Source organism: Pongo abelii, chromosome 10 (genome assembly GCF_028885655.2).
Source record: "Pongo abelii isolate AG06213 chromosome 10, NHGRI_mPonAbe1-v2.0_pri, whole genome shotgun sequence".
Lineage (NCBI taxonomy): Eukaryota > Metazoa > Chordata > Mammalia > Primates > Hominidae > Pongo > Pongo abelii.
In genome coordinates, this window is record NC_071995.2 from 8,841,747 (window position 1) to 8,868,126 (window position 26,380).

Below are 26,380 nucleotides of genomic sequence, written 5' to 3' on the forward strand. Positions count from 1 at the left end.
ATGAAGTTAACTCCTAATGGGTTAGCTGTTTCTGCAGCATTCTTTCCCGCCTTCTTGGAGTTGAGGTGAGGGATTAAACAATTAACCTTCTCTCTCCTTTCTCTCATTCTCAAAGTTTTTCTCGCCTTTTCTCTCCTTTCCTTTGCTTCATTTCCTTTCCCAGTCTATCGTTTCTCTAGGGGTCGTTGCTTTGCTCTTTCTCCCTCTCTGTCTGTTGGTCCCTTTGATCCTTTCTTTCTACCCCTTATTCCCAGCAGCTCCAGAAAATACCTTCTTTCTCCCCGTCTCACGTCACTTCCCTCCCTTCTCCCATCTCCCTCTCCTCTCCGAGAGGTGCGTTCCCCACTAGAGGCCAGCACTTTCTTAGTTTCGTCCTTCCAACCGGCGAGCAGAACTCGGAGAGAAAGAAGGGGGTAAAAAAGAGGAGAAAGAGAGCAAGAGAGGAAAAAACCCCGGGGCCTGGGGCGCAGAGGCCCGGGAGCTGCGTCGCCATGGCAACGGGCGCCGGCAGGAAACGAGGGACCCGCGGGAGGGAGGGGGCGGAGGGCGCCAAGGGGAGGCGGAGGGACGGGGGAGGGGTCCGGCTGCCCCGGAAGCACCTCCCCGCAGCCCCCTCCTCCAGCCCGGCCCGCAGCCCCCGGCCTGCGGCCCCCACCTTCTCGGCCGGGCAGGAAGTGACAGGCCCGGAGCGAGCCCCGGAGGCCTGGCTGAGCCGCGGCCGGGCCCGCACCCGGAGCGGCGGGAGCGGCGGGAGGGGCGGGGAGCCGCGGCCGCGCCGGGCGCCTCCCACCCCGCCCTCGGCGCCCCCGCCCCTCCAGGAAGGGGAGGAGGCGAGGGGAGCCCGCCGCGGAGGCCGAGCGAGCCCCCAGCCTAGCCTGGCGACTGGGGACCCCGGCACATGAGGTGGACGCCCCCGGGGAGGACTTGGGTGCAGAGCCAGGCGAGAAGGTAACCGGGCGACCGAGGGCCGGGGAGGGGCAGGACCTCTGGGGGCTTGGCTGCGCGGGGATGTTTCCTCAGCCACTTCCATCTGTGTAACGCCCCAGGTGCCTCCCCCAGTTGCTTTCCCTGCCTACCTCCGGCGCTGAGCTCTGCGGTCCTTCGGCTCTGCCTGTCCGAGTCTTCTGGCTCTTCATTCTGCTGCGCTTCATGCTGTCTGTCCGTCACCCTACCTGCCTCTGACTGCTCATTTTCTTATTCATTTTTCCTTCTCTGACTTTGGTCCTTCCAGCCGAGCATGCTGTCTAGTTATCTCCCTGCTTTCGTGGTCCGCTGGGTTCCTCAGCCTCCAGTTCCTTGACTTCTGCCTGTCTCCCTGCTGTCTGTATGCACATGTCCCAGCTCACTTGGGTCAGTTCATTCCGGGCGCACCACTGGATCCACCCCCTTCCCCCAGTGTATTTGATTTCTCTTTGAAACATCATTTTCATCAAGGTTCTATATAGAACGAGGACCCTTGGGCGTCTACTCTCCCTGTTCTCTTGATTATTACCGTGTCTTTGGCACAGTCTTCCCTGAACCACCCCCTTCTCCCGTCCCCCTTCCTATGTCCCATCCTTTCTACATGATAAGAGTTTCGTGCTTAGGGATATTGACTTTCTCCAACTCTCGGCCCAATACTAAGTCCACCTCAATGTCCCATTCTAGCTCCCTTCGGTAGGTCTGTGCGCCTACCCAACCCCATGTATGCCCACATGCTACCTTTTAAGATGACCGTGGCTTAGCTGCTCTGGGGACATCTGTGGATCAGCTTCTCACTCTCTTCCAGTTTAATTTTGAAAATTTTGATTCCTGGTGCTGCCCAAACTGTTTATTGTCTCCATTTTTTATATTTAATCTTGTAGTCATAATGTTAATCACAAATGAATACATTTATGTGCCCGGGATCCAGGAATCCTGGTTTTGGTGGCAATTTCCCTGGATTTTATTGAGACTTTTAAGTTGGTCCCTTTACATTTTTATTTCTAGTTCACAATCCAAAAAAAATTATTAATAAGAATTCAGTTTTGGGGAGGCGAGGGGTCATACAGTTTGTGAGTATTTTCACATGTGAATGTAGGAATTATGGTCTCTATACCTAGCAAAGGGGTCTCATGTCTCTGAGTCCAGTGAACTAAATCCAGTAATCTATAAAACTGTGCCGTGCTGCCTCTAATCCTTACCCACTTTTTTTCTTCACATGCTGATAATGAGGATTCATGGGTCTGTATCTGTTTAGTGCTTTGATATTTTGGCAAAAGATGCGGGGAGAAGGTAGACTAGTTGAAGCCGATATGATTTTTCCTATGTACTTTTTGGGTAATATACATGTTTGCAGTGACATTTGCTAGTCCTAAATGAAACTAAAGATTTGGGGGGTGATAATGGTGTGATCGGATGTTATTGGGAATGAGATAATAAGAAATATCCTCAGCTTTATTGCCAAGGCCAAGCAGTTTGATTTTATTTACTTTGCTTGTTTGTTTGTTTTGGATGCAATCCCTATAACCAATCCATTCACCCTAATGAAACTGTTGACAACACTTAGCAGAAATTCTGGTTTGATGTTTATATTCTTAAGCCAAATAATATTTTGGTGACCTGATATTTCTAGTGGCCCAGTGCCTCAGAAGTAGAGAAAATAGTGTGTAGCTTAACAAAAGAGAAAAACAAACAAAAAAAAGAATAAGTAAAAACCTTATTGTCATTTAGTGCTGCTTTGGAAGAATATTTCTTCTTCTCATCTCCTGTCTCTTTGCTTGGTTCTTAGCAATGTTTTCATATGTGTCTTTTTGCAAATGTAAGTGTAGTCCCCAGTGGGTAAATTCTGACATGTTAGTAGGCTATAAAGTGGCATCTTACTTTCTTGAAGATTTTCATTGTGTGTATTTCTATGTTTCATACCCCGGAGTCATTTCTTAAAATGATATATTACATTCAGTATGAAGCCTTCTTTGCAGTGAGGAAACAGGTATAAGGAGGGAAAGCGACATGCCTGAGGTGTTATTAGTAGCCTGAGCTGGAACCGGGCAGCTATTTGGGCTATATGGGCTGTAGGTGAGCTCTTCTGCTTCCTAGTTTTATGACCTTCCATGACCCACTAAATGTGTCTGTATCTTAAGGTCCTCCTCCATAAAATGAGGATAACAGTACTCACGATCATAGTGAATGACACTGCCTTAATTACAGTTTGGTTTGAAGAAGCATGTGTTAGTCTAAAGACTTGATACTTACTAGGGCAACTTCTTTAACTTCAGAAAACCTTATTTCTCAAATTGTAAAATGAGGATAACAGTGTTTACTTTACAGCACTACTATGAGAGAGATAGAGTATAGGTGAAGTGCCTAGTCCAGTGAAAGGAGGCAACTAGTGGCATATGGTGACTCATTTGGATGATAACGATGCAGATGGAGACAAAAATGAGACAACCAAAACTTTTAAGTGGAAAGATTTTAAACTGTTAAAAAATGCTATGGGAATGTAAGGTAGCTTTGGTATTATAAGGTGCCATCTCACATTCTGGCCATTTTATTTAATGACAGCCATGAGGGAATACGTAAAGGTTGTTTCTTTTGAGACTGCATAGCTTCAAAAGATGGTAGTATTGGGAAGACATGGTTGCAAGAGTGTATTGAAGATTTGGGAGTTTTAAGATGAGAAATCATGGCTTATGGAAGAAGAGGAAGATTCTTAGATACTTACGGATTTCCTGTGTTCTTGAATAATAACATGAGATAACAGCTTGGGATCAAGATATAAATTTTAACCTTTTACTGCTTCCCTCTAGGTCTTGAGTCAGAGCACCAGCCTTGGGGACCCTGGACCACTATCATGGAGACTGAGAGCGAGCAGAACTCCAACTCCACCAATGGGAGTTCCAGCTCAGGGGGCAGCTCTCGGCCCCAGATAGCTCAAATGTCACTATATGAACGACAAGCAGTGCAGGTGAGACTCAGCTCAGAGGGGCCATGGTCTGTGAGTCTTGGCTTGTGGTAGGCAGTGATGCTGGAAAATAATTGTACTCAGTTCTTTTTCAACAAATTGGGGAGAGTTGGGTTAGATGATGACTAAGCTGTCTTCCAGCTCTGAGAATCTTAGGAGTTTACAAATGTTTGGGCAAGCAAACGTGAAATCTGGTCTTTCAAATAAGGATTTAAAAAACAACATTCAGTCCATCTAGCTAGATTCTAACTAACCCTTTCTCATCCTGGATTGCCAGGTTTTTAATCTTTGGCCATTCTTGTAAATCCCCTTGAGTAATAGAAGTATCATGGAACTCTTTAGAGATTTATTTTTAAACAAACAGCAAATTCCATGTTTTTATTAATTCTGTTAGGAAATGAGGTCTTTTAGCAAATATTTTGGTTACTAGAATAACTATACATATCATAAAAATAGTTCTAATTATTAAAGAATAAGAATACAGTAAAGTCCAGTTAGCACTAAAACCAAACTACTATTTTCATTTTATAAATCTGTATTAGCATACTGTAGATATGTGAAAATGCCAATTAGTTGAATTCGTTGAAAATTTTACCTGAAGGAATCTTTTAGAAGCCACTATTTATTTTTTCATTATTTCCAACCCATTAGGGCTGTATTACCTTTCCTGTATACCTAAAATATACTTTCACATTTTCTCCTTTTTTTTTTGTTTGAGACAAGGTCCAGCTCTGTTGCCCAGGCTGGAGTGCAGTGGTGCGATCAGGGCTCACTGCAGCCTCAGACTCCCATTTCTCCTATCTTATCCTCCTGACTAGCTGGGACTATAGGCACACGCCACCATGCCCAGCTTTTTTTCTTATTTTCTTTACATTAATTGGCATCTTGTTTATTTTCACCCGATCTAGTCTTTGCTATGGCATGTATTTCCAGCTCCCAGTTGGAGAAATAAGTTTGTGTAAATTGCACTGCTTTACTTTTTTTACATTCTATGGAGAATAAACCATAGAATTACATTCATGCATCACTTAATGACAGGAATACGTTCTGAGAAGTGTATTGTTGGGTAATTTGGTAATTGTGTGACTGTCATAGAGTGCACTCATACAAACCCAGATTATATAGCCTACTCTATACCTAGGTTATACAGTATAGGCTGTTGCTCTGACTGCTCTTGTGTATGTGGTCTGCCATTGACCAAATAGTGGTTATGTGGTGCATGACTGTAATTGTTTCTTCCAGTTTTTAAAGGACTATATAGACTTACTGAGGCAGAAGGATCTCTTTTTTTTTTTGAGATGGAGTTTCACGCTTGTTGCCCAGGCTGGAGTGCAGTGACGCAATCTCAGCTCACTGCAACCTCTGCCTCCCAGGTTCAAGCAATTCTCCTGCTTCAGCCTCCCTAGTAGTTGGGATTACAGGTGCCCATCACCACGCCCAGCTTTTTTGTATTTTTAGTAGAGGCGGAGTTTCACCATGTTGGCCAGGCTGGTCTTGAACTCCTGACCTCAGGTGATCCACCCTCCTAGGCCTCCCAAAGTGCTGGGATTACAGGCAGGAGCCACTGCGCCTGGCTCAGAAGGATCTCTTGAGGCCAGGAGTTCAAGACCAGCCTGGGTAACATAGCAAGACCCCATCTCTAAAAATAAAAAAAATTAGCTGGACATGGTGGTGCATACCTGTAGTCCTAGCTACTTGGGAGGCTGAGGCAGTCAGGAGGATTGTTTGAGCCTAGGAGTTTGAGGTTACAGTAAACTATGATCATGCCACTGTGCTCCAGCCTGGTGATAGAGCAAGTTGACTTTGCTCTAAAAAAATGAAGGAAAATCAGCCGTTGATGATTTAGCCCAAACTCCCATCTCCTCTGGTTTCTGTCCTTCCCATGGCCCCCGTCACACAAATACAGTGATGCACATAGAACAGGAGCTAGGAGTGGTCCCTTCTAAATGTTTTATCCTCTCTTTTCCTAGGCTCTGCAGGCACTGCAGCGGCAGCCCAATGCAGCTCAGTATTTCCACCAGTTCATGCTCCAGCAGCAGCTCAGTAATGCCCAGCTGCATAGCCTGGCTGCTGTCCAGCAGGTGAGAGGTCAGCAGCCAGCTGGCCCGAGAGGGAGGGGACAGGCACTACAGGTGGGTAGGGGAGATTTTTTGGGCATATAGCATCCTATACTAAGCCAGGCTGCAGACAGCCTCCTCCGCCTCCTGTCCTTCTGTCCTCCTGTGGGAGGATGGATGCATCTTAGCTTCTGGGGTTGCAGTAAGAACTATAAAATCACTTTTTGGGTATAGATTGGCTGTGTTCTAGACCTGCATTGTCTAATAATGTAGTCACTAGCCATATATCGCTATTGAGTGCTTGAAATGTAGCTAGTCTAAATGGAGACGTCCTATAAAATTTTAGAGTTAGACTACTTAGTACAAAAAAAGGTAACATATCAGTAATTTAAAAATATTAATTACGTGTGAAGTGATATTTTATATTGGGCTAAATAAAATAAATTATGAAAGTTAACTTTTCCTGTTTTACTTTTTAAAAATTAGCATAGTAGAAAATTATATATGTGGTTCACATCACATTTATATTGGATACCTCTGGACTAGACTTTTACTGACTCATGATATGACCTGACCAAAAGATCTTTTTCTAGCTGGGCGTGGTGGCTCACGCCTGTAATGCCAGCACTTTGGGAGGCTGAGGTGGGTGGATCACTTGAGGTCAGGAGTTCAAGACCAGCCTGGCCTATATGGTGAAACTCCCTCTCTACTAAAAATACAAAAATTAGCTGGGTGTGGTGGTGTGCGCCTGTGATCCTAGCTACTCTGGAGGCTGAGGCAGGAGAATCGCTCAAACCTGGGAGGCAGAGGTTGCAGTGAGCCAAGATCATGCCACTGCACTCCAGCCTGGGTGAAAGAGCGAGACTCCTTCTCAAAAAAAAACCCATCTTTTTCCATCTAAAAGAGAGTGGGAGCTGGAGGACAAGTTGCCTCTCTGCCCCAGGAGGGTTATGTGGGGCTAATTGGTTAGCATATGTGGTAATGTGAGGATTATTGGACTAGTGAATATACTTTTCTTTACCCGAAAGTGGAATCTCCCTGTTTATGATGTGAAATCTCTATGTTTTGTGCTTGTGATTTATTACTAGAAGACTGAGAGCTTTTTCTTCACTGTCTTTGCTATTTCTTGTTTCCCTTCCCCTTTAACAGGCCACAATTGCTGCCAGTCGGCAGGCCAGCTCCCCAAACACCAGCACTACACAGCAGCAGACTACCACCACCCAGGCCTCGGTGAGTGTGCCCTCTCCCACTGAGAGGCTTCTCTACCTGGGTCTTTGTCTCTGGGTTAAATTACTTTGTGCCGCTGATCTGAGAGTGTTTATTGAACCGTCAGTGGATAGTTACTGCTTTTAAGTAGAGAATAGTAGTACAAGGGGAAAGTAACCAACATTAATCTATATTGGAGTCTCTAAAGAGGAAGTCTAAGGAAGAGAGAAAAGAAAATCCTGGGGAAGAAGAGGAGATAACAAAGAAAGGGACTAATCCCTGGACTCTTCAATGAGAAGTAAAATCTCTTCTGTTTCAATCTTTTGTCTTCTCAACTGTTAACACTAGTGGTTAGAGACTGTTGTTTTTTTTTCACTTCGGTAATACCCTAAAGTAGCCAGGATGACAGTTTTGGATATGAAGACATTATTCATTTCCCCAGGCTCCATGAAAGTGAAATATTCTGTTCTTGACTGTGTGACTCTGAATTTGTCAGTCATGTACATTTCCTTTTACTTCTCCCAAATCCTTAGTCCTGGTTCCTTTCTGTACCACACAGATCAATCTGGCCACCACGTCGGCCGCCCAGCTCATCAGCCGATCCCAGAGTGTGAGCTCTCCCAGTGCCACCACCTTGACCCAATCTGTGCTACTGGGGAACACCACCTCCCCACCCCTCAACCAGTCTCAGGCCCAGATGTATCTACGGGTAAGCCACACATGCGGTCACCATTGCCCCAGAGGCACAATTGTCTGGCCCTGGCAAAGACTTGAGTGAAAGCTTTTTTTTTGAGACAGAATCTCGCTATGTCACCCAGGCTGGAGTGCAGTGGTGCAATAACGGCTCACTGCAGCCTCTGCCTCCCGGGTTCCAGCGATTCTCCTGCCTCAGCCTCCCAGGTAGCTGGGATTACAGACATGCACCACTACACCTGGCTAATTTTTGTATTTTTAGTAGAGATGGGGTTTCACCATATTGGCCAGGCTGGTCTGGAACTCCTGACCTCAGGTGATCCACCCGCCTCGGCCTCCCAAAGTGCTAGGATTATAGGCGTGAACCACCGCGCCCAGCCAAAAGCCATTTTTTTAAACCATGGTAACCCTGATGTCTTGAGAGAAGCTGGGACCTACTTCCCATACTTTACTTAACCTAGAAGTGATGTTCTGTGTTCACAGGTAGCTTATAGATTAAATTGAGATATTATGCTAGAAAATACTGGCTTAACATTTGACTAAATTAGTGTTAGATATAGTCGACCTTTAAACCTGTGGCTCAAGTATACAAATTTCTGTGTTATCGCTCAGCCTACCTACTTTCTATATATAAGTACTTGTTCTAAAATCCTAATTTTCTCTATTTCTTTGACGTGTGACTCTTTGACATCAATCTGTAGTTTTCTGTGCATTCTAGGTTTTCTTCTGGATGGTTCATTACATGTGGAGAATATGAGGCTCCTGGGTTGGTGTGGAACAGGCAGGGCTCAGCTGTTTAATATCTTCTGTTTATTTTGTCTTGTGGTCCTTCCTTTCCATCTCTTTGTCTCTTCTTTCCCTCTTGTCCTCTTTGCTCTTCCTCTTCCTCTCCTTGCCAGCCACAGCTGGGAAACCTATTGCAGGTAAACCGAACCCTGGGTCGGAATGTGCCTCTAGCCTCCCAACTCATCCTGATGCCTAATGGGGCAGTGGCTGCAGTCCAGCAGGAGGTGCCATCTGCTCAGTCCCCTGGAGTTCATGCAGATGCAGATCAGGTTAGTGGCGATGGCTTTACCTGTGGGTGGGCACTGGGCAGGATGAAGGGAGTGACCATGGACCTGGGTCCTCCCTTCTGCCCCATTACACTTTTCAGAATTCTTACTTTATGTGTTTTGTTTTTCCTTCCCTTAATCACCATTGAACTCGAATCCCATATAACCTTTGAGTTAATTTGAGTTAGAAAGACAAGATTTGCCTGAAAATAGTCTTGTGGATCTGGGAAGTCTTATTTTCAGGATAAATTTCCTCACCATCCTTCTAGTCCTCTGTGGGTTTGTTTTATTCGGAGAGTCTTAATTCTCTCATAGTACTGTCAGAAGAGAAAAGATTGTTGAGAGAATTCTTCTGTTAGTTAGATGTAAAGCTGACCTGGCTGAGTTACTGGAGGAATGTTTGGTTGCTTCTGTTTGTGAGTTACTCTAGTTCTCAACTTTCAGTCTTCTCTTCCTGTTCACTGTTTTTCCCAGTAAAGGTCTTCCTCACCATTACTTCTCGTGACTTATTCCCAAAATACATGTATTTTTGAGCCTGGAATTTTAGCTTCTTATAGATGGGACACAACCTAGGATCTTACGATAATTATTTCATCCTTTTAGTTTATTTATCAGTAAGCTGGTAAATGTTGAGTTCTTCCTTCGTGTACTTTTGGCCCTCCCTGTTTGTGGGTTTCATACCTGCAGGTTCTGCATCTCTGGCTTCCACATCCGCAGATACAACCAACTGCAGATTGAAAATATTTGGGAAACGCCTGGCGCGGTGGCTCACGCCTGTAATCCCAGCACTTTGGGAGGCTGAGGCGGGTGGATCACGAGGTCAGGAGATCGAGACCATCCTGGCTAACATGGTGAAACCCCGTCTCTACTAAAAAAATACAAAAAATTAGCCGGGCGTGGTGGCGGGCGCTTGTAGTCCCAGCTACTCGGGAGGCTGAGGCCCGAGAATGGCATGAACCCGGGAGGCGGAGCTTGTAGTAAGCGGAGATCATGCCACTGTACTCCAGCCTGGGTGACAGAGCAAGACTCCGTCTCAAAAAAAAAAAAAAGAAAATATTTGGGCAAAAAAACAATTAAAAATAACAATATAAGAACAAAAAATAATACAAAAATACAGCATAGTGTAACCATTTACATAGTACTTACATTGTATTAGATATTATAAGTAATAGAGGTGATTTAAAGTATGTGGGAAGATGTGCTCTGTGCACAGATGATATGCAAATACTGCTCTGTTTTATAAAAGGGACTTGAATGTCTGCAGATTTTGATGTCCATGACCCTGGAACTAATCCCCTGTGGATACCAAGAAACAATTGTATTAGAAATTTTGCAGGATTAAAAAAGAAACGTGAGTCAGGTCTTCAAAGAGCTTAGACAATGAAAGTGCTAAACTAGGCTGGACATGGTGGCTCACTCTTGTAATCTCAGCACTTTGGGAGGCTGAGGAGGGTGGATCACCTGATGTCAGCAGTTCAAGACCAGCCTGACCAATATGGTGAAACCCTGTCTCTACTAAAAATACAAAAATTAGCCAGGCATGGCGGTGTGCGCCTATAGTTCCAGCTACTTGGGAGGTTGAGACAGAATTGCTTGAATCTGGGAGGGGGAGGTTGCAGTGAGCTGAGATTGTGCCACTGCACTCCAGCCTGGGTGACAGAGTGAGACTCCGTCTCAAAAACAGAAAGTGCTAAACTAAATGGTGCTAACTTTGAGTGACACATGAGTTTGGAAAAGAATTGGTTATATTACTTTGCAATGCCTTATTGGGATACTTGAGCAGAGTCTTGGATGAGTGGATTTGATTTGGAGTGAGACGAAAACTAGAGAGAGAATAGCAAGTGTAAGAGTACAGTCATATATTTAAATACAAGTATGTGTGGTGGGCGTTGGAGATGAGGGGATAAATAAAATAGAATCAACAGGCGTGATGATAAAAGAGGTCATTGCTAGGGTGGAGCATAAAAGCCAAGTAAAGGAGGTTGTAGTTAACTTCATAGGTCACAGGGATCATTGCTAGCTATTGAACAGCAGATTAACAGGATGAGGAAAGTACTTAGGAAGAACTATAGGGATAATAACCGTTCTAACAGTTCCTGGAGAAGAGAAGTTAGGGAACTTGCTAAGAAACTCTTGTGGTCATCCAGCTGTAAGGCAAGTCTTTGTTTTAGACTCTGGTGATAGCAGTGGGAGCCACGAGTGAGGTTGGTTCCATTTCCATATCCAGTTCTTTGATTTATCCACTCATTCATTCATCAGATATTTGAGTGTCAATATATGGAGGAACAGAGGGCAGTAGTTAAAAATACGCATCTGATGGGTCAGATTCCAGCTCCACTACTTACTGTGTGACCCTGTGCAAATGATCTGACATCTTTCTGTTACCGTTTTTTTCATCTGTAAAATAGGTATTGTAATATACCTACCTCAGGATGTGTTGTGAGGACTAAATGAGTTGCTGCGTTTGACTGCTTGAAGAGTGCCTGGACGTAGTGAGTGTTTAGGAGAAACTACTGCTATTAATATATCAAACATTCCTTAGACTTGGATGCCCAAGAAAGTCATGATCATTGCATTTATGGAGCTCACAGACCATTGAAACACCAGACATTAAACTGATAGTCACCTGAATGGGGAAATAATTCAGAAAGTACCGAGTGTTCTGAGAATTTAGAAAGGGACCTAATTGAGCTTTGGCATGGGGTGTAAAAGTCAAGGAGGTGACATTTAACTTGAGGTGTGTAGAAGTTAACCAGATAAGGATGTGGAAGGAGAGTGTTGGAGGCAGGAGAACAGTGTGTCCAAAGGTCCTGAGGAGGGCAGGAACTTGATTTGTTTGAGGAATTAAAAGTCTTGTATTCTTGGAGTTTGGCAAAGTGGGGCTAGACGGGTAGGAGGAACTTTATCTTGCAGGGCCTTGGGGGCTGTGTTTAGGATTTTGGGCTTTTTATAAAAAGCAATTGGAAGCTATAGAAGGATTTTAAATATGGAAGTGTCATAGAGAGATTTGGATGTATTTTTGTTTTGTTTTGCTTTTTAAATACCATGTTGATTTCCTCTTTGGAGACTAAACGGATGTGGTGTGAGTGTGACTGTAGGGAGAATAACTGTTCTAACAGTTTAAGGGAAAGATGATGTTTGTACTGGGGGGTAGCAATGGAGATGGACAGAAATGCATAGATTTGAGGATAACTTAGATGAATCATTGAAGAGGGTGAACTAATTTAGTAGATGGGGGAATTAAAGGAGATGCCAGATATGAAATCTGTGGGGTGGCTGGTGGTGCTATTTATGAGACGAAGAATGTAGAAGTGTATTTAGAGTGACGTTCAGTTTTGGACATGCAGACCTAATTAGAAGTGTTTGTGAGCCATGCGTGAGGAGATACTGAGACTGCAGTTTTATGATGTGGTTCTTGAGCTCAGAGGAGAGGTCTGGGTTGGAGATAAACATATGAGAGTAGTAGGCATATAGATGATAATTGAAGTCCCCCATCTACTAAATTAGTTTACTCTCCTCAGTGTTTAAAATTGCCTGGGGAGGCCGGGCGCAGTGGCTCATGCCTATAATCCAAGCACTTTGGGAGGCCGAGGCGGGCAGATCACCTGAGATCAGGAGTTTGAGACCAACCTGGGCAACGTAGTCAAACTCCATCTCTACTAAACATACAAAAAAAATTAGCCAGGTGTGGTGGTGCATGCCCATAGCCCCAGTTACTTGGGAGGCTGAGGCAGGAGAATCACTTGAATCTGGGAGGTGGAGGTTGCAGTGAGCCAAGATCGCGCCACTGCACTCCAGCCTGGTCAACAGAGGAGACTCCGTCTTAAAAAAAAAAAGGCCAGCGCTGTGGCTCACGCCTGTAATCCCAGCACTTTGGGAGGCTGAGGCGGGTGGATCACCCGAGGTCAGGAGTTCGAGACCATCCAGCCTGATCAACATGGTGAAACCCCATTTCTACTAAAAATAACAAACATTAGCCGGGCGTGGTGGCACATCCCTGTAATCCCAGTTACTTGGGAGGCTGAGGCAGGAGAATCACTTGAACCTGGGAGGCGGAGGTTGCAGTGAGCTGAGATCGCGCCATTTTACTCCAGCCTGGGCAACAAGGGTGAAACTCCATGTTAAAAAAAAAAAAATGTTTAGGGAGATAGTACAGGTTGAGGAGAGGAACGTTTAATATGGGGCCCTGAGGTAGGATGAACCCCCACTTTGGAAAAGCAGTTCAAGGTCGATAGAGGGTAATGGCCTGACAGAGGGGAATGGGAAAGAGCAGCAGATAGGAAAATCTGGACTGTAGTGTCACGAAGGCAAGGGAACCAAATGTTACAAGGTGTGCGTGTGTGCATGCTCGCGTGCGTGGGCAGGGGGCATCTCTTTCTAATGTAGAGGGAGAAAGAAAGATGCTTGTATTAACAGGGAGGGAGAGTTGTTTCAGTTGAGTTTAGGGGGTGGTGAATCCAAAGTAGTATGAGTTTGAGGGGTGTGAATGGCTGGTGGGAATGAATACAGTGACTGTAAACAGCTATTAAGAGTTTAGCAGCACCAGGAAAGGAAGGTGGAACTGGGGAGAGGAATGTGCAGTTCATACATGGTGATGAGGGAGCCAGTGGAGAAGGAGAAGTGAAAGAGGAGGCAGTGGATATTATATGCTGCTTGAGATGGCAGGAGGAGGTGGAATATAGAGTGCAGAGAAGGGCTGATTGCCTTTTGATAGGAAGGAGGAGAGAAGGGGGAAATGATGGGTGTGTATGCAGATAAATGTATAGATTTGGTGGTGGCACTGATGAAGTAATGCTCATATAATGGTTTTTGTTTTCTCTGAAGAGGTGAAGAGTAGGAGGAGAAAGAGAAGGTAGTCTGAGGTATAGGGAGAGAGTGGGAAAATTTGAAATAGCCATTATGGAAATGAAGCTGATTGGAAAAACTGTATATTAATAATTGCCAGATAATATTATGTGCTCTAGCACCCAATCCTGATGATTCTTGTCAATATCTCTCAAAAGCCATCAACTCAACTATTTTACTGCTCCTGCCTGAATTCAGGTTTTTATTATTTTAACCTGTACTGTACTAGTTTTCTTTCTTTCTTTTTTTTTTTTTTTTTTTGAGACAGAGTCTCTCTGTTGCTCAGGCTGGAGTGCTGTGGTGTGATCTCGGCTCACTGCAACTTCTGCCTCCTGGATTCAAGCGATTCTTGTACCTCAGCCTCCTGAGTAGCTGGATTATAGGCGCGTGCCACTATGCCCAGCTAATGTTTTGTATTTTTAGTAGAAGATGGGGTTTCTCCATGTTGCTCCTGCTGGTCTGGAACTCCTGAGCTCAGGCAGTCTGCCCACCTTGGTCTCCCAAAGTGCTAGGATTATAGGCGTGAGCCACTGCACCGGCCTATTGTACTAGATTTCTAAATGGTCTTCTTGACTTCAGTCTTACTACTTGTAGTTCTTTTCCACATTACTATCAGGAAACTTTTACTACTTTTTTTTAAATAAGAAAATATATGTTGTTACTACTGATTTTTTAATTGTGCTTCTGGTACACAGAATTTGATAAAATTATAATCCCTGGGTCATGACACTCTCTCACTGTTGGTCTCGTCATAACCTGTTAAAATTTATTTACTCAGTAATTTTTAATAATGTAATAAGCAGTGTGCAGTTCCGTCTGCTGCCTTCCGTTACCCACAGTAATGAGCCTTCTGATTTCTAAGTCCATTCTTCCCTTGGGTCCTTTTTTATATAGTTTTATTGCATCTCTCTATATTTCTAAAATGCCCTTTTTATTATAGAAAATTTTAAACATACACAAAAACAGAAAAAGTATGAATTCCTATGTACTTACCATCCAGCTTCAACAATTATCAACACAATGCAATGGCCAGTGCATTCAGGCCCTTCTCCGCCTGTGGAATATTTTGAAGCAAACCCCAGACACCATATATATATTTTAATTGTATTGAAATGTGTAAGGTACTCGTGCTGTATGTACACTTTTGGAGAGTGCTTTCTTAATAACATTGTCACGATCCATTTGTTTTGTTGCAGTCATTGTAGTTTATTCATTGTAGTTTCTATATATTATTCCATTGTATGAATATACTGTAGTTTATTCATCTTCTCTTCTGTAGATGGCCCTTTGAGTTGATTCCAGGTCGTGGTTGCTAATGAATAATGCTAATGAATAATGCCACCATGAACATTCCTATGCATGCCTCCTGTGGTACATGGCAAGAGTTTCTCTTGTGGAATTCCTGGGTTAGAGGGTGTGTGAATGTTCAACTTTAGGATATGATAACAAATATTTTCTAAAATAGGAAGTGTATTGATTTATACTTCAATCAGAATGTATAAATGTATAAATGTATAAATGAATGTTTATTTTGATTAATAACCTTTATTGGCTTCCTATAATCAGTTAAGCAGACATCATTCTTTCCCTTTATCCATATTTTGGAGTACTGACTATGTGCCAGAACTATGAAGGTGCCAGGAATATAACAACGAGTAAGACAGATAAACTTGCTGTTCCAAAACTAAAGTTCAGATTCCTTATTTCAACACACCAGGCCCTTACTGGCCCAGCACCTTCCTACCTCCTTATCCACAGCCTGCCTTCCTAGCTTCATTTCTTTCCATTCCTGGTAACTCACCCCAAACATAATGAAATATTTATAATTTCTAAAAATACAGTCTTTTTAGAAATTATACATTTTTTTAATAATATTTAAAAATAATGTCTTTTTTTTTTTTTTTTTCTGGACAGGGTCTCACTCTGTTACCCAGGCTGCAGTGCAGTGGCGTGATCTCAGCTCACTGCAATCTCTGCCTCCCAGGCTCAAGTGATCCTTTCACCTTGGCCTCCTGAGTAGCTGGGACTACAGGTGTTTGCCACCATACCTGGCTAATTTTCTGTATTTTTTTGTAGAGGCAGTGTTGCCCAGGCTGTTCTCGAACTCCTGAACTCAAGCAGTCTGTCCGTCTTGGCCTCCCAAAGTGTTGAGATTACAGGCATGAGTCATAGCGCCCGGCCTAAATAATAATCCTTTTTTGGTTCTGGCCTTGCAAATGCTGTTATCAGTATCTTTAAACCCTCACCTTCACCATCACCTACTGAGTGTCAGATCAGTATCACTTGTTTTAGGAGGCCCTTCCTTGATCTCCCTAGTCTTAGTTGATCTTCCTTCTCTGTACTCCTATGGTACTGGGTGCATATCTATACATCTTATTATATCATAAGTGATAATTTTCTTGTCTTCTCTAGTAGAAAGTAATCATTAAGAGCAGAGACTGTGTCTTTCCTCTGCGTTTCCAGTATCCAGTGTAGTACCCGAATCATAGTAGGTTTTTGGGAGGTGCTGAATGATTGAATGGCGAGGAAAGGGATAATTGAAGAGATATTTTGAAGGAATAAAAGACCACACTTGATGATAAACTTGCTAGTGAGTGAAGGTGGCTGAAAAATCAGATATGGTTCCAGAGTTCCTCCTTAGGAGGTAGGAAGGCCTTAAAGTATATGGTAAAGGCAGAGATACGAGCTGAGGTATTCTGTGGAATATGACACAATAGCTGTCCTGGCTGCTTTTGAATCTTTAACCTTAATGCCTCCAGTCCTCCTTTTCTCAGTCTGTTTTTTCATATCTTTCAGGTGCAGAACTTGGCAGTAAGGAATCAACAGGCCTCAGCTCAAGGACCTCACATGCAAGGCTCCACTCAGAAGGCCATTCCTCCAGGAGCCTCCCCTGTCTCTAGCCTCTCCCAGGCCTCTAGCCAGGCCCTAGCAGTGGCACAGGCTTCCTCTGGGGCCACAAACCAGTCCCTCAACCTTAGTCAAGCTGGTGGAGGCAGCGGGAATAGCATCCCAGGGTCCATGGGTCCAGGTGGAGGTGGCCAGGCACATGGTGGTTTGGGTCAGTTGCCTTCCTCAGGAATGGGTGGTGGGAGCTGTCCCAGGAAGGGTACAGGAGTGGTGCAGCCCTTGCCTGCAGCCCAAACAGTGACTGTGAGCCAGGGCAGCCAGACAGAGGCAGAAAGTGCAGCAGCCAAGAAGGCAGAAGCAGATGGGAGTGGCCAGCAGAATGTGGGCATGAACCTGACACGGACAGCCACACCTGCGCCGAGCCAGACACTTATTAGCTCAGGTAAATTGTCACTCCTCATGTCATTATTCTCTCAGAATTCATGTGAAATTTGCCTTTTTTTGCCTTTTTTTCTTTGCCTTTTTGTTTTTCCGCTTCTGTTGGACCTTGAGTAGTGGAAGGAATGGGAATCCTATCAGCCTTGAACATATTAGTTCAGGGTCAGGAGGACAAGTGACAGATACAGATTTTATCTGTTTCTACCAGGCAGTAGTCAGCTTATAAGTTGCCCTGTCCGCTTTCTTAGGCTGTGAGTTCTTCAGTTTTATCACTCTGTCTATTCATTCATCACATCTTACTGAATTGCTTACTGTTTTCTAGGAATTACTGGGGATACATTTTTGAAAAGCAGATTCCCTGTCTTCATGTAACTTAGCATTTACTATAAGGGATGAATTCTCACCTCACTGTTTAATGTGGTTACTTGATCCAGTGTATAGCAGATACAGTACAAATGCCTTAGAGCACTTAAGACTAATGGAGAGGTGGGGTGCGGTGGCTCACTCCTGTAATCCCAGCACTTTGGAAGGCCGAGGCAGGTGGATCACTTGAGGTCAGAGTTTGAGACTAGCCTGGCCATCATGGTGAAACCCCATCTCTACCAAAAATACAAAAATTGGCCGGGCGTAGTGGTGTACACCTGTAGTCCCAGCTACTCAGGAGGCTGAAGCAGGAGAGTAGCTTGAACCCGGTTGGCAGAGGTTGCAGTGAGCTGGGATCACATCACTGCACTCCAGCCTGGGTGACAGGGCAAGACTCTGATAGTTTATACTTGCTTTCAGACTGCGGGTAAGATGTAGTTAGATGTATGTGTCTTATTTGGTCATGTTGATTTTTGCCTTTTTTTGTTTCTAGTACCTTAGTTGTTGATATATTTAGATAATTTACTCACAAAAAAATTAAGAGTTAGTTATTACTATACTTGGTATTTATGTACTCTAGCAGTTCTATTTCTGAAGTGCTTTATCATCAACATGCTTTGATCTCTGGACAATCTGGTACAATATGGAGAAGTAGAGTTTGTCAATCCCAGTTTACAGTGGAGGAAACTGAGTTAGGTCAGAGCTGACAGGTGCTGACTCTTAGGACTTAGATGGTGATCTAAGCTGATGATTTATAAAATCCAAGTCATTTGTGGGAAGACATTGGTATCTTTAACTCTGTGGTTATCTATTCTTTCAGTGAATATTAAGTGCTTCTGCAGTGTCAGGCCCTGGGCTGTGTTTTAGGGATGTGAAAATGAATAAAACATGGATTCAGCCTTTGAGAAACTCCAAGTCTAATGGAGGAGGGGCTAACCATTCTTTGCTGAGTACAGAGTAAAAGAATACAATATTTAAGTATGGCAAAGATAAGAGACACAAGAAATTACTGAGGATCTGAAATGACTGAGCAAGGGAGTTCTTTCTCTGAGATCTTTAAGACTAGTGGTAGTTGGTAATGTCCGATTCAGTGGGAAGAGTATGGATGAAGTGATGTCCAAGTTTCATACTAACTAGATTTCTTTTCACCGCATAATTCCAAAACTAGGTATACCTCGGAAAAATGAATTTACTTTTAATTTAGAATGATTATTATTCTCTGCTCTTTTTTCTCTTTGTTCTATACTGGGATTGTTCCTACAGCCACCTACACACAGATCCAGCCCCATTCACTGATTCAGCAACAGCAACAGATCCACCTCCAGCAGAAACAGGTGGTGATCCAGCAGCAGATTGCCATCCACCACCAGCAGCAGTTCCAGCACCGGCAGTCCCAGCTCCTTCACACAGCTACACACCTCCAGTTGGCGCAGCAGCAGCAGCAGCAGCAACAGCAACAGCAGCAACAGCAGCAGCCGCAAGCCACCACCCTCACTGCCCCTCAGCCACCACAGGTCCCACCTACTCAGCAGGTCCCACCTTCCCAGTCCCAGCAGCAAGCCCAAACCCTGGTCGTTCAGCCCATGCTTCAGTCTTCACCCTTGTCTCTTCCACCTGATGCAGCCCCTAAGCCACCAATTCCCATCCAGTCCAAGCCACCTGTAGCACCTATCAAGCCACCTCAGTTAGGGGCTGCTAAGATGTCAGCTACCCAGCAACCACCACCCCATATCCCTGTGCAAGTTGTAGGCACTCGACAGCCAGGTACAGCCCAGGCACAGGCTTTGGGGTTGGCACAGCTGGCAGCTGCTGTACCTACTTCCCGGGGGATGCCAGGTACAGTGCAGTCTGGTCAGGCCCATTTGGCCTCCTCGCCACCTTCATCCCAGGCTCCTGGTGCACTGCAGGAGTGCCCTCCCACATTGGCCCCTGGGATGACCCTTGCTCCTGTGCAGGGGACAGCACATGTGGTAAAGGGTGGGGCTACCACGTCCTCACCTGTTGTAGCCCAGGTCCCTGCTGCCTTCTATATGCAGTCTGTGCACTTGCCGGTGAGTGATGTCTGATGGTTTTGAGGGCACTATTATGCATGAGAGTGGACCTGGGGCTGAGTAGAAATAGAGCTTTATTGAATAGGGGAATAAAGAGTTAAGAGGGTTAATATTGGTATTTATCTGCTTCTTCTGTAAGAGAGTGACACATTAATATATATAATATCTGAACTTTATACTCCTAAGTTTGTTGCTGATACTATTCTGGGTTTTTGGGTATATAATAAGTTAGATCAAGATAGCCTTAACCAAATCAGTCTTTGAAAAAACAACAGTTCTTGGTTGGTCTACATGAATACAGGGTCTCAAGACCTAGGTCAGGACTAAATCATGTTACATTTTCTTTTGTCCTGATGGAAAGTTGTTAGGAATGACCAGGAATTTTAGTGTACCATGGGAAGTAGATAAATTGGGAAATCTGGAACTAAGAAAATTTTCTTTGAAGGTATGGTAATAATTGTGGTTCCTTATTATCCTTCATTTGTACATCTTTGTTTCTTTCCTATTCTTTACGGTATAGGGTAAACCCCAGACATTGGCTGTCAAACGCAAGGCTGACTCTGAGGAGGAGAGAGATGATGTCTCCACATTGGGTTCAATGCTTCCTGCCAAGGCATCTCCAGTAGCAGAAAGCCCAAAAGTCATGGATGAGAAGAGCAGTCTTGGAGGTGAGTAACTGACTTCTAATGCTGTTGGAGTGCACACAGAGTAGAGGAATGTTCTGAGTGAGCTAAAAGATAAATCTGGTTGAGTAGAAAATGGGCCAGAAGTTGGTGGACAAATGAATAGATCCAAAAACAGGGAATCCAGGGTGAATTGTCAAGGGTGAACATAGATTATTATGGAAGATCATGCTGGCTCAACTAATAGATGGATCAATATGTCATCTCATGTCTGTTGCTTAATCTGCGTTTCTTTTCCAGAAAAAGCCGAATCAGTGGCTAATGTGAATGCTAATACCCCAAGCAGTGAACTAGTAGCCTTGACCCCCGCCCCATCAGTACCGCCTCCTACACTAGCCATGGTGTCTAGACAAATGGGTGACTCAAAACCCCCACAGGCCATCGTGAAGCCCCAGATTCTCACCCACATCATTGAAGGCTTTGTTATCCAGGAAGGAGCAGAACCTTTCCCGGTGAGGGCAGGGCCATAAGGTGGGACTTTGAAGTGGGGACTTGGTCTGATTGTTGTCTTTTCAAACTCCAGTAAAAGTAAAAGGCACAGAACTATTTAATGAAAGAATGGTTCAATTATGCTATTTATTTAATTATAAAGAAGGAAAGGAAAAGGAGAGTGTGGACCATAAAATGAAAATGTTAGAAGAGGAGAAAAAAAGGAAGAAAGTAACCTTTAAAACGGTAATGTTTAGTTAGATAAACTAGTTTGTTTTATAATGAATAAAATTATAGTAATGAAGTTAAGGAGCTTTCCTAGGGTTTGCAGAACCAGGACTAGAACTGAGGTGTCTTGACTCCTAGTGCATTCTCAGCACCATAGGAAGGAAGAGGACAAAATAGGGAGCCAGCGTAGGAACCTGTTCTCCAATGGCTTATCTGGAAAAAAAGCCAGTTACTACTTTTTTTTTTTTTCTCATTTCCAAACATTGTATAGAGACCAGTTACTACTCTTGATTACCATATTGAAAGTGATTCTCTCTGAACCAGACTTGGTCATTAACTCAGAGATCCAAGCGAGACATAATTGATTGGGAAATGTTGGGGAAAGCTATAGAGAAGCAGAAGGGGATCAGGCTAACTTAACTCTCAATGTTTTCTGGGACAGGTGGGTTGTTCTCAGTTACTGAAGGAGTCTGAGAAGCCACTACAGACTGGCCTTCCGACAGGGCTGACTGAGAATCAGTCAGGTGGCCCTTTGGGAGTGGACAGCCCATCTGCTGGTGAGCATTTATTTAGAGACCCATTTTGGGGAAGGAGACTCATGGAGATGTGTTTGAGGACTCAGTGTAAAATAGTAGTTACCTATTTATTTAAAGTAGAAATGAGGCCTGGCACAGTGGCTTATGCCTGTAATCCCAGCACTTTGGGAGGCCAAGGCAGGCGTATCACCTGAGGTCAGGAGTTCGAGACCAGTCTGGCCAACATAGTGAAACCCTGTCTCTACTACAAATACAAAAATTAGCCTGGTGTGGCAGCGTGCTTCTATAGTCCCAGCTACTTGGGAGGCTGAGGCGGGAGAACCACTTGAACCTGGGAGGCGGAGGTTGCAGTGAAGTGAGCTGAGATCACGCCACCGCATTCCAGCCTGGGCGACAGAGCGAGACTCTGTCTCAAAAAAAAGTAGGAATAAAATGAAGTCCATCTACGTATAGAAACCATATTATATATCAGAGTATGTAGAATCACGGAAAAGGAGTTATATAAGGTGAGGGGAATTTATCCAGCTAAAGTAACCTTTTGAATTATTACTATTTTTTTTGAGACAGAGTTTCGCTCTTGTTGCCCAGGCTGGAGTGCAATGGTGCGATCTTGGCTCACCGCAACCAGCGCCTCCTGGGTTCAAGCGATTCTCCTGCCTCAGCCTCCCGAGTAACTGGGATTACAGGCATGCGCCACCACGCCCGGCTAATTTTTGTATTTTTAGTAGAGACGGGGTTTCTGCATGTTGGTCAGGCTAGTAGTCTCCAACTCCTGACCTCAGGTGATCCGCCTGCCTCGGCCTCCCAGAGTGCTGGGATTACAGGCGTGAGCCACCACGCCTGGCCCTTGAATTATTCTTTACTCTATAGATGTATTTTTTGGCCGAGTGTGATGACTCCCGCCTGTAATTCCAGCACTTTGGGAGGCCAAGGCTGGTGGATTTCTTGAGCTCAGGAGTTTGAGACCAGCCTGAGCAACATAGTGAAACCTTGTCTCTACAAAAAAATAGAAATATTAACTGGGCATTGTTGCACATGCCCGTAGTCCCAGCTACTTGGGAGGCCAAAGTGGGAGGATTGCTTGAGCCAGGGAGGTGAGGTTGCAGCGATCCAAGATAGCACCACGGCACTCCAGCCTGGGTGACAGAGTGAGACTGTCTCAAAAATATTTTTTTTTTCAAAAGATGATCTAAAATAGGACATTTATATCTTTAATTTCCAGTTCTTCTTATTCTAGATTTTATAATCTATCTTAAGGACTCTTACTTACATTTTCCCCCTGCTTTTGGAAATTTTTGTGGTAGAAGGATCTTATATCTTTCTAGGCATTAGTAGTTCCTCTCTCCTCAGAAATTGAATCATATCTGAAATCTAAGAGTATGAATTAGGATAAAATTAGTAAGACATCTAAAATGGAGAGAGTTTCACTTAAGGTTAGGAAGACGTCATAAAGTTCTCAAGGGACAAGTCTTTATGATTTTAGGTTTTGAACTTCGCGTTTTAGGGATTCTCAACTAGGTTGTGTAGGTTTTTGGGGGTAAACCCTGAGAATAATTTTAGAATCCAGCTCTGAGCCTAATGATTGCCTGAGGGGCAGCAGAAACCCATGGTGACTGTCCAGCAATGCCTTGTTTTTTAGAGTTAGATAAGAAGGCGAATCTCCTGAAGTGCGAGTACTGTGGGAAGTACGCCCCCGCAGAGCAGTTTCGTGGCTCTAAGAGGTTCTGCTCCATGACTTGCGCTAAGAGGTACTCTGGGCACCCTCCTCCTTGCCCTCAGCACTGATATCTCCATCTAATGTTACACCCCTTCCCCAGGATCGTCTGATAGCTGATATTTTATGTCTCCCTCCTTGCTTTTATTCCCTTCCCCAAATCAGCTCATAAGCAGCAATTCACATTTAGAGCAGGGTAGTCTTCTGTGGCACTGTTGACATCCTATATATGCCCTGTCCTGTAGGTACAATGTGAGCTGTAGCCATCAGTTCCGGCTGAAGAGGAAAAAAATGAAAGAGTTTCAAGAAGCCAACTATGCTCGCGTTCGCAGGCGTGGACCCCGCCGCAGCTCCTCTGACATTGCCCGTGCCAAGATTCAGGGCAAGTGCCACCGGGTGAGCTGCTTGTTGCAGAGCCAGATGCCTTTAAACTGGGTCTTTTTTTCTTTCCCTGCAGGGCAATTCATTTGCCCAGGTAAGAGGGTGTGAGATGAGAACTCTGGTTTCACATTGACTGCATTACTCCAAATTCCAAGAGATCCTGACCCCCTTTGTCTCCGGACCTCTTACCTAACTACTGGTTCATGTATTCATTAATCCTTACACTGTACTTGAGTAGAGAAAATCTAGATCAATTGTTAGGTCATGGGGAGAATCAAGGAGGCGATACAGTTTCTATTTGAAAGACTTTGAGAGTAGATTTTGGGAATTTGCAAATAAAGTGCTGCTTATTTCACGTGTGATAAGATGAGTTTTTCTTCTGTGCCCAACCCAGGGTGGTTTGGGAAGAAAGAGAGAGGAATAAACCTTTGACACTGACCTCATTGGTTTGCTCTTTTCCCTATAGGGTCAAGAAGACTCTAGCCGGGGTTCAGATAATTCCAGTTATGATGAAGCACTCTCTCCAACATCTCCTGGGCCTTTATCAGTAAGAGCTGGGCATGGAGAACGTGACCTGGGGAATCCCAATACAGCTCCACCTACACCGGAATTACATGGCATCAACCCTGTGTTCCTGTCCAGTAATCCCAGCCGTTGGAGTGTAGAGGAGGTGTACGAGTTTATTGCTTCTCTCCAAGGTACTGACCGTCTCTTCAACAGAAGCCAGGTTTTCCTTAACGTCATCCCACAGGGGCCTTGATAAGAGGGAAAGTAATTGACTTTTAAGCAGTAGGAGCTTGAATGCTAATATAGAGGCTGTACTCCTAATATTTATTCAAGTTGACTTCCTAATTTTTTTCTGGGTTGACATTATCTTCTATAGTGTCAACAGTTTTACAGTGTTTGATTCTCATGATGTAGCTGCATTTCTCACTAAATTTTTGGATAAAATATTTTTGTGTAATTAACTATGATACCTCCCATGGAGAAAATTTTTTTTTTTTTTTCAGTAGAGCAGGGTATTAGAAACTAAGTGGCCATTGTTGCCCCACTCTTCAAAGAGGGCTTGTTTGCTAGTCTTCTTTTTTTTTTTTTTTTTTAAAACAGAGACAGGGTTTCCCTATGTTGCCCAGGCTGGTCTTGGAGTCCTGGGCTCAAGAGATCCTTCTGCCTTAGCATCCCAAAGTGCTGGGATTATAGGTGTGAGCCACTGCACTCAGCCTATATGCAATTTTGACAAAGAGTTCTCTCCAGAAATGAAAATCACCCTACCCTTCTTGCTATTTATCTGAATTCTGGGCCATTAAACAAAAATATCACAAAGAATCTTTTTGCCAGTATAAAAGAAAACATGCTTTTATTTTTGTTCTCTCCCTTTCCCTGTCTCTAAGCTATTTGAATGAAGTTATTTCTGTGGTTGAACAATTTAGTTGCTTTTCCTTTCTTGGTCTTGTTGTTGTTTTGAGACAGAGTCTTACTCTGTTGCCCAGGCTGGAGTGCTGTGGCATGAGTTTTGGCACACTGCAAACTCCGCATTCTGGGCTCAAATGATCCTCCTGCCTCAGCTTCCCAAGCAGCTGGGACTATAGGCATGCATCACCATGCCCAGCTAATTTTTGTATGTTTTGTAGAGTCATGGTTTTGCCAAGTTGCCCAGGATGGTCTTGAACTCCTGGGCTCAAGTGATCTGCCTGCCCTGGTCTCCTAAAATGCTGGGATTACAGGCGTGAGCCTCTGCACCTGGCCATTTTTTAAATACCAGTTGCTTTCTAATTTCATTTTGCTTGTAAGGCTTGCCATCTGACTTCATATTACTGAATTTAGGACAAGTACTTTGGAATTAATCATTGCTAGACCTCAGTTTCATTTAGTTTCCCTCCTCCTATCATTTAGCACTACCTACATGTTCTCACCATTTCTTCTAGGCTGCCAAGAGATTGCAGAGGAATTTCGCTCACAGGAGATTGATGGACAGGCCCTTTTATTACTTAAAGAAGAACATCTTATGAGTGCCATGAACATCAAGCTGGGCCCTGCCCTCAAGATCTGCGCCAAGATAAATGTCCTCAAGGAGACCTAAGGTGGCCCTCTTGCACAAACCAGCCTAAGGCAGACACTCCCCACTGTCCAGGTTATAACCTGGTACCAGCAGAGACTTTGCAGAGAAGAAAGAGTTGTTCCAATCATGTAACCTTCTGTAGGGGATTACTGAGACAGGGAAGAGAAGTGCAAGAATTGGTTGCTGGTGCTACATGGCGGCAGCTTTGACATTTTCTCTGGGTTCTACTTTATTTTGTAAAATCTTTACAATTCTCACCATTTCACCTACCTTAATCCAATCTTTATAAAAGAGGCAGTCTAGAGAACTAGGACTGCTCAGCCTTATCCTGGAGTGGAGCATTTAGCCCAGGTCTTAATTCTCCAAGAGGAGGAATACATAGTATGGTAAGGCAAGGAACTGGGTGGAATGTCAGGTTGCCTGCCCAATGGGAGAGGTAGCGTTTTTCTAGCTTGTGAGACAGAAGTAGCAAAATCTGGTACTCCCCCTCCCAGTGTAGCCGTGACTCAGAGTTTTCTCTTTGTTGTCACTTACTCCCTTGTGATTGAATTTTGTCTCCGCATCCATGGCAGGATCCCCAGCCAGTATAGAGACTTGGTTGGCATCTTTCTTATGCTACAGGGACTAAAAGTATTTGACTGGGGCACATGTGGCTGTTGTCATTCTTTCTGCATCCCACTGTTCCCCTCCAATTTATGTTATTTTCTACCCTATTTTTCAGTTCCAACTCTGCTCTGTCCTATAGCTTTATAAAACCAGAGTGCGTGGGGCTGAGGTCAGGAGTATAAGTACCTGCCTTAGGCACTATTCCTTATATAACAAAAATATTAAATATTTTTTTTCCTCAGTAAAAGGATGAAAATTGGTTTCAGTTGT

General features: G+C 44.1%; 1 protein-coding gene and 1 long non-coding RNA gene across 8 annotated transcripts in view; one reads left to right on the top strand and one right to left on the bottom strand.

Moving 5' to 3' along the window:
* LOC129049046 (uncharacterized) overlaps positions 1-1,593 on the bottom strand; it is a 64,598-nt gene extending 63,005 nt beyond the window's left edge. The window contains exon 1 of the long non-coding RNA XR_008511812.2: positions 1,077-1,593. This is a non-coding gene — a long non-coding RNA (uncharacterized LOC129049046). The remainder of the gene's footprint in view (positions 1-1,076) is intronic.
* Positions 1-26,370, top strand: PHC1 (polyhomeotic homolog 1). Of its 7 annotated transcripts, none has more exons than XM_054526780.2 (15): positions 1-65; positions 3,768-3,925; positions 5,893-6,054; positions 7,129-7,209; positions 7,745-7,894; positions 8,778-8,933; positions 16,572-17,064; positions 18,687-19,474; positions 19,995-20,142; positions 20,398-20,609; positions 21,257-21,371; positions 22,990-23,098; positions 23,310-23,460; positions 23,912-24,143; positions 25,371-26,370. In XM_054526780.2, exons 2-15 carry the CDS (start codon positions 3,812-3,814, stop codon positions 25,523-25,525), a joined length of 3,066 nt encoding a protein of 1,021 aa, XP_054382755.1. In that variant the 5' UTR covers positions 1-65; positions 3,768-3,811; the 3' UTR covers positions 25,526-26,370. The 7 variants fall into 7 exon arrangements, with proteins under 7 accessions (XP_054382755.1, XP_054382754.1, XP_054382756.1 ...); XM_054526779.2 differs by lacking the exon at positions 1-65 and adding an exon at positions 756-948; XM_054526781.2 differs by lacking the exon at positions 1-65 and adding an exon at positions 756-948 and having other exon boundaries at positions 8,802-8,933.
* The last annotated feature ends 10 nt before the right edge of the window (positions 26,371-26,380 follow it).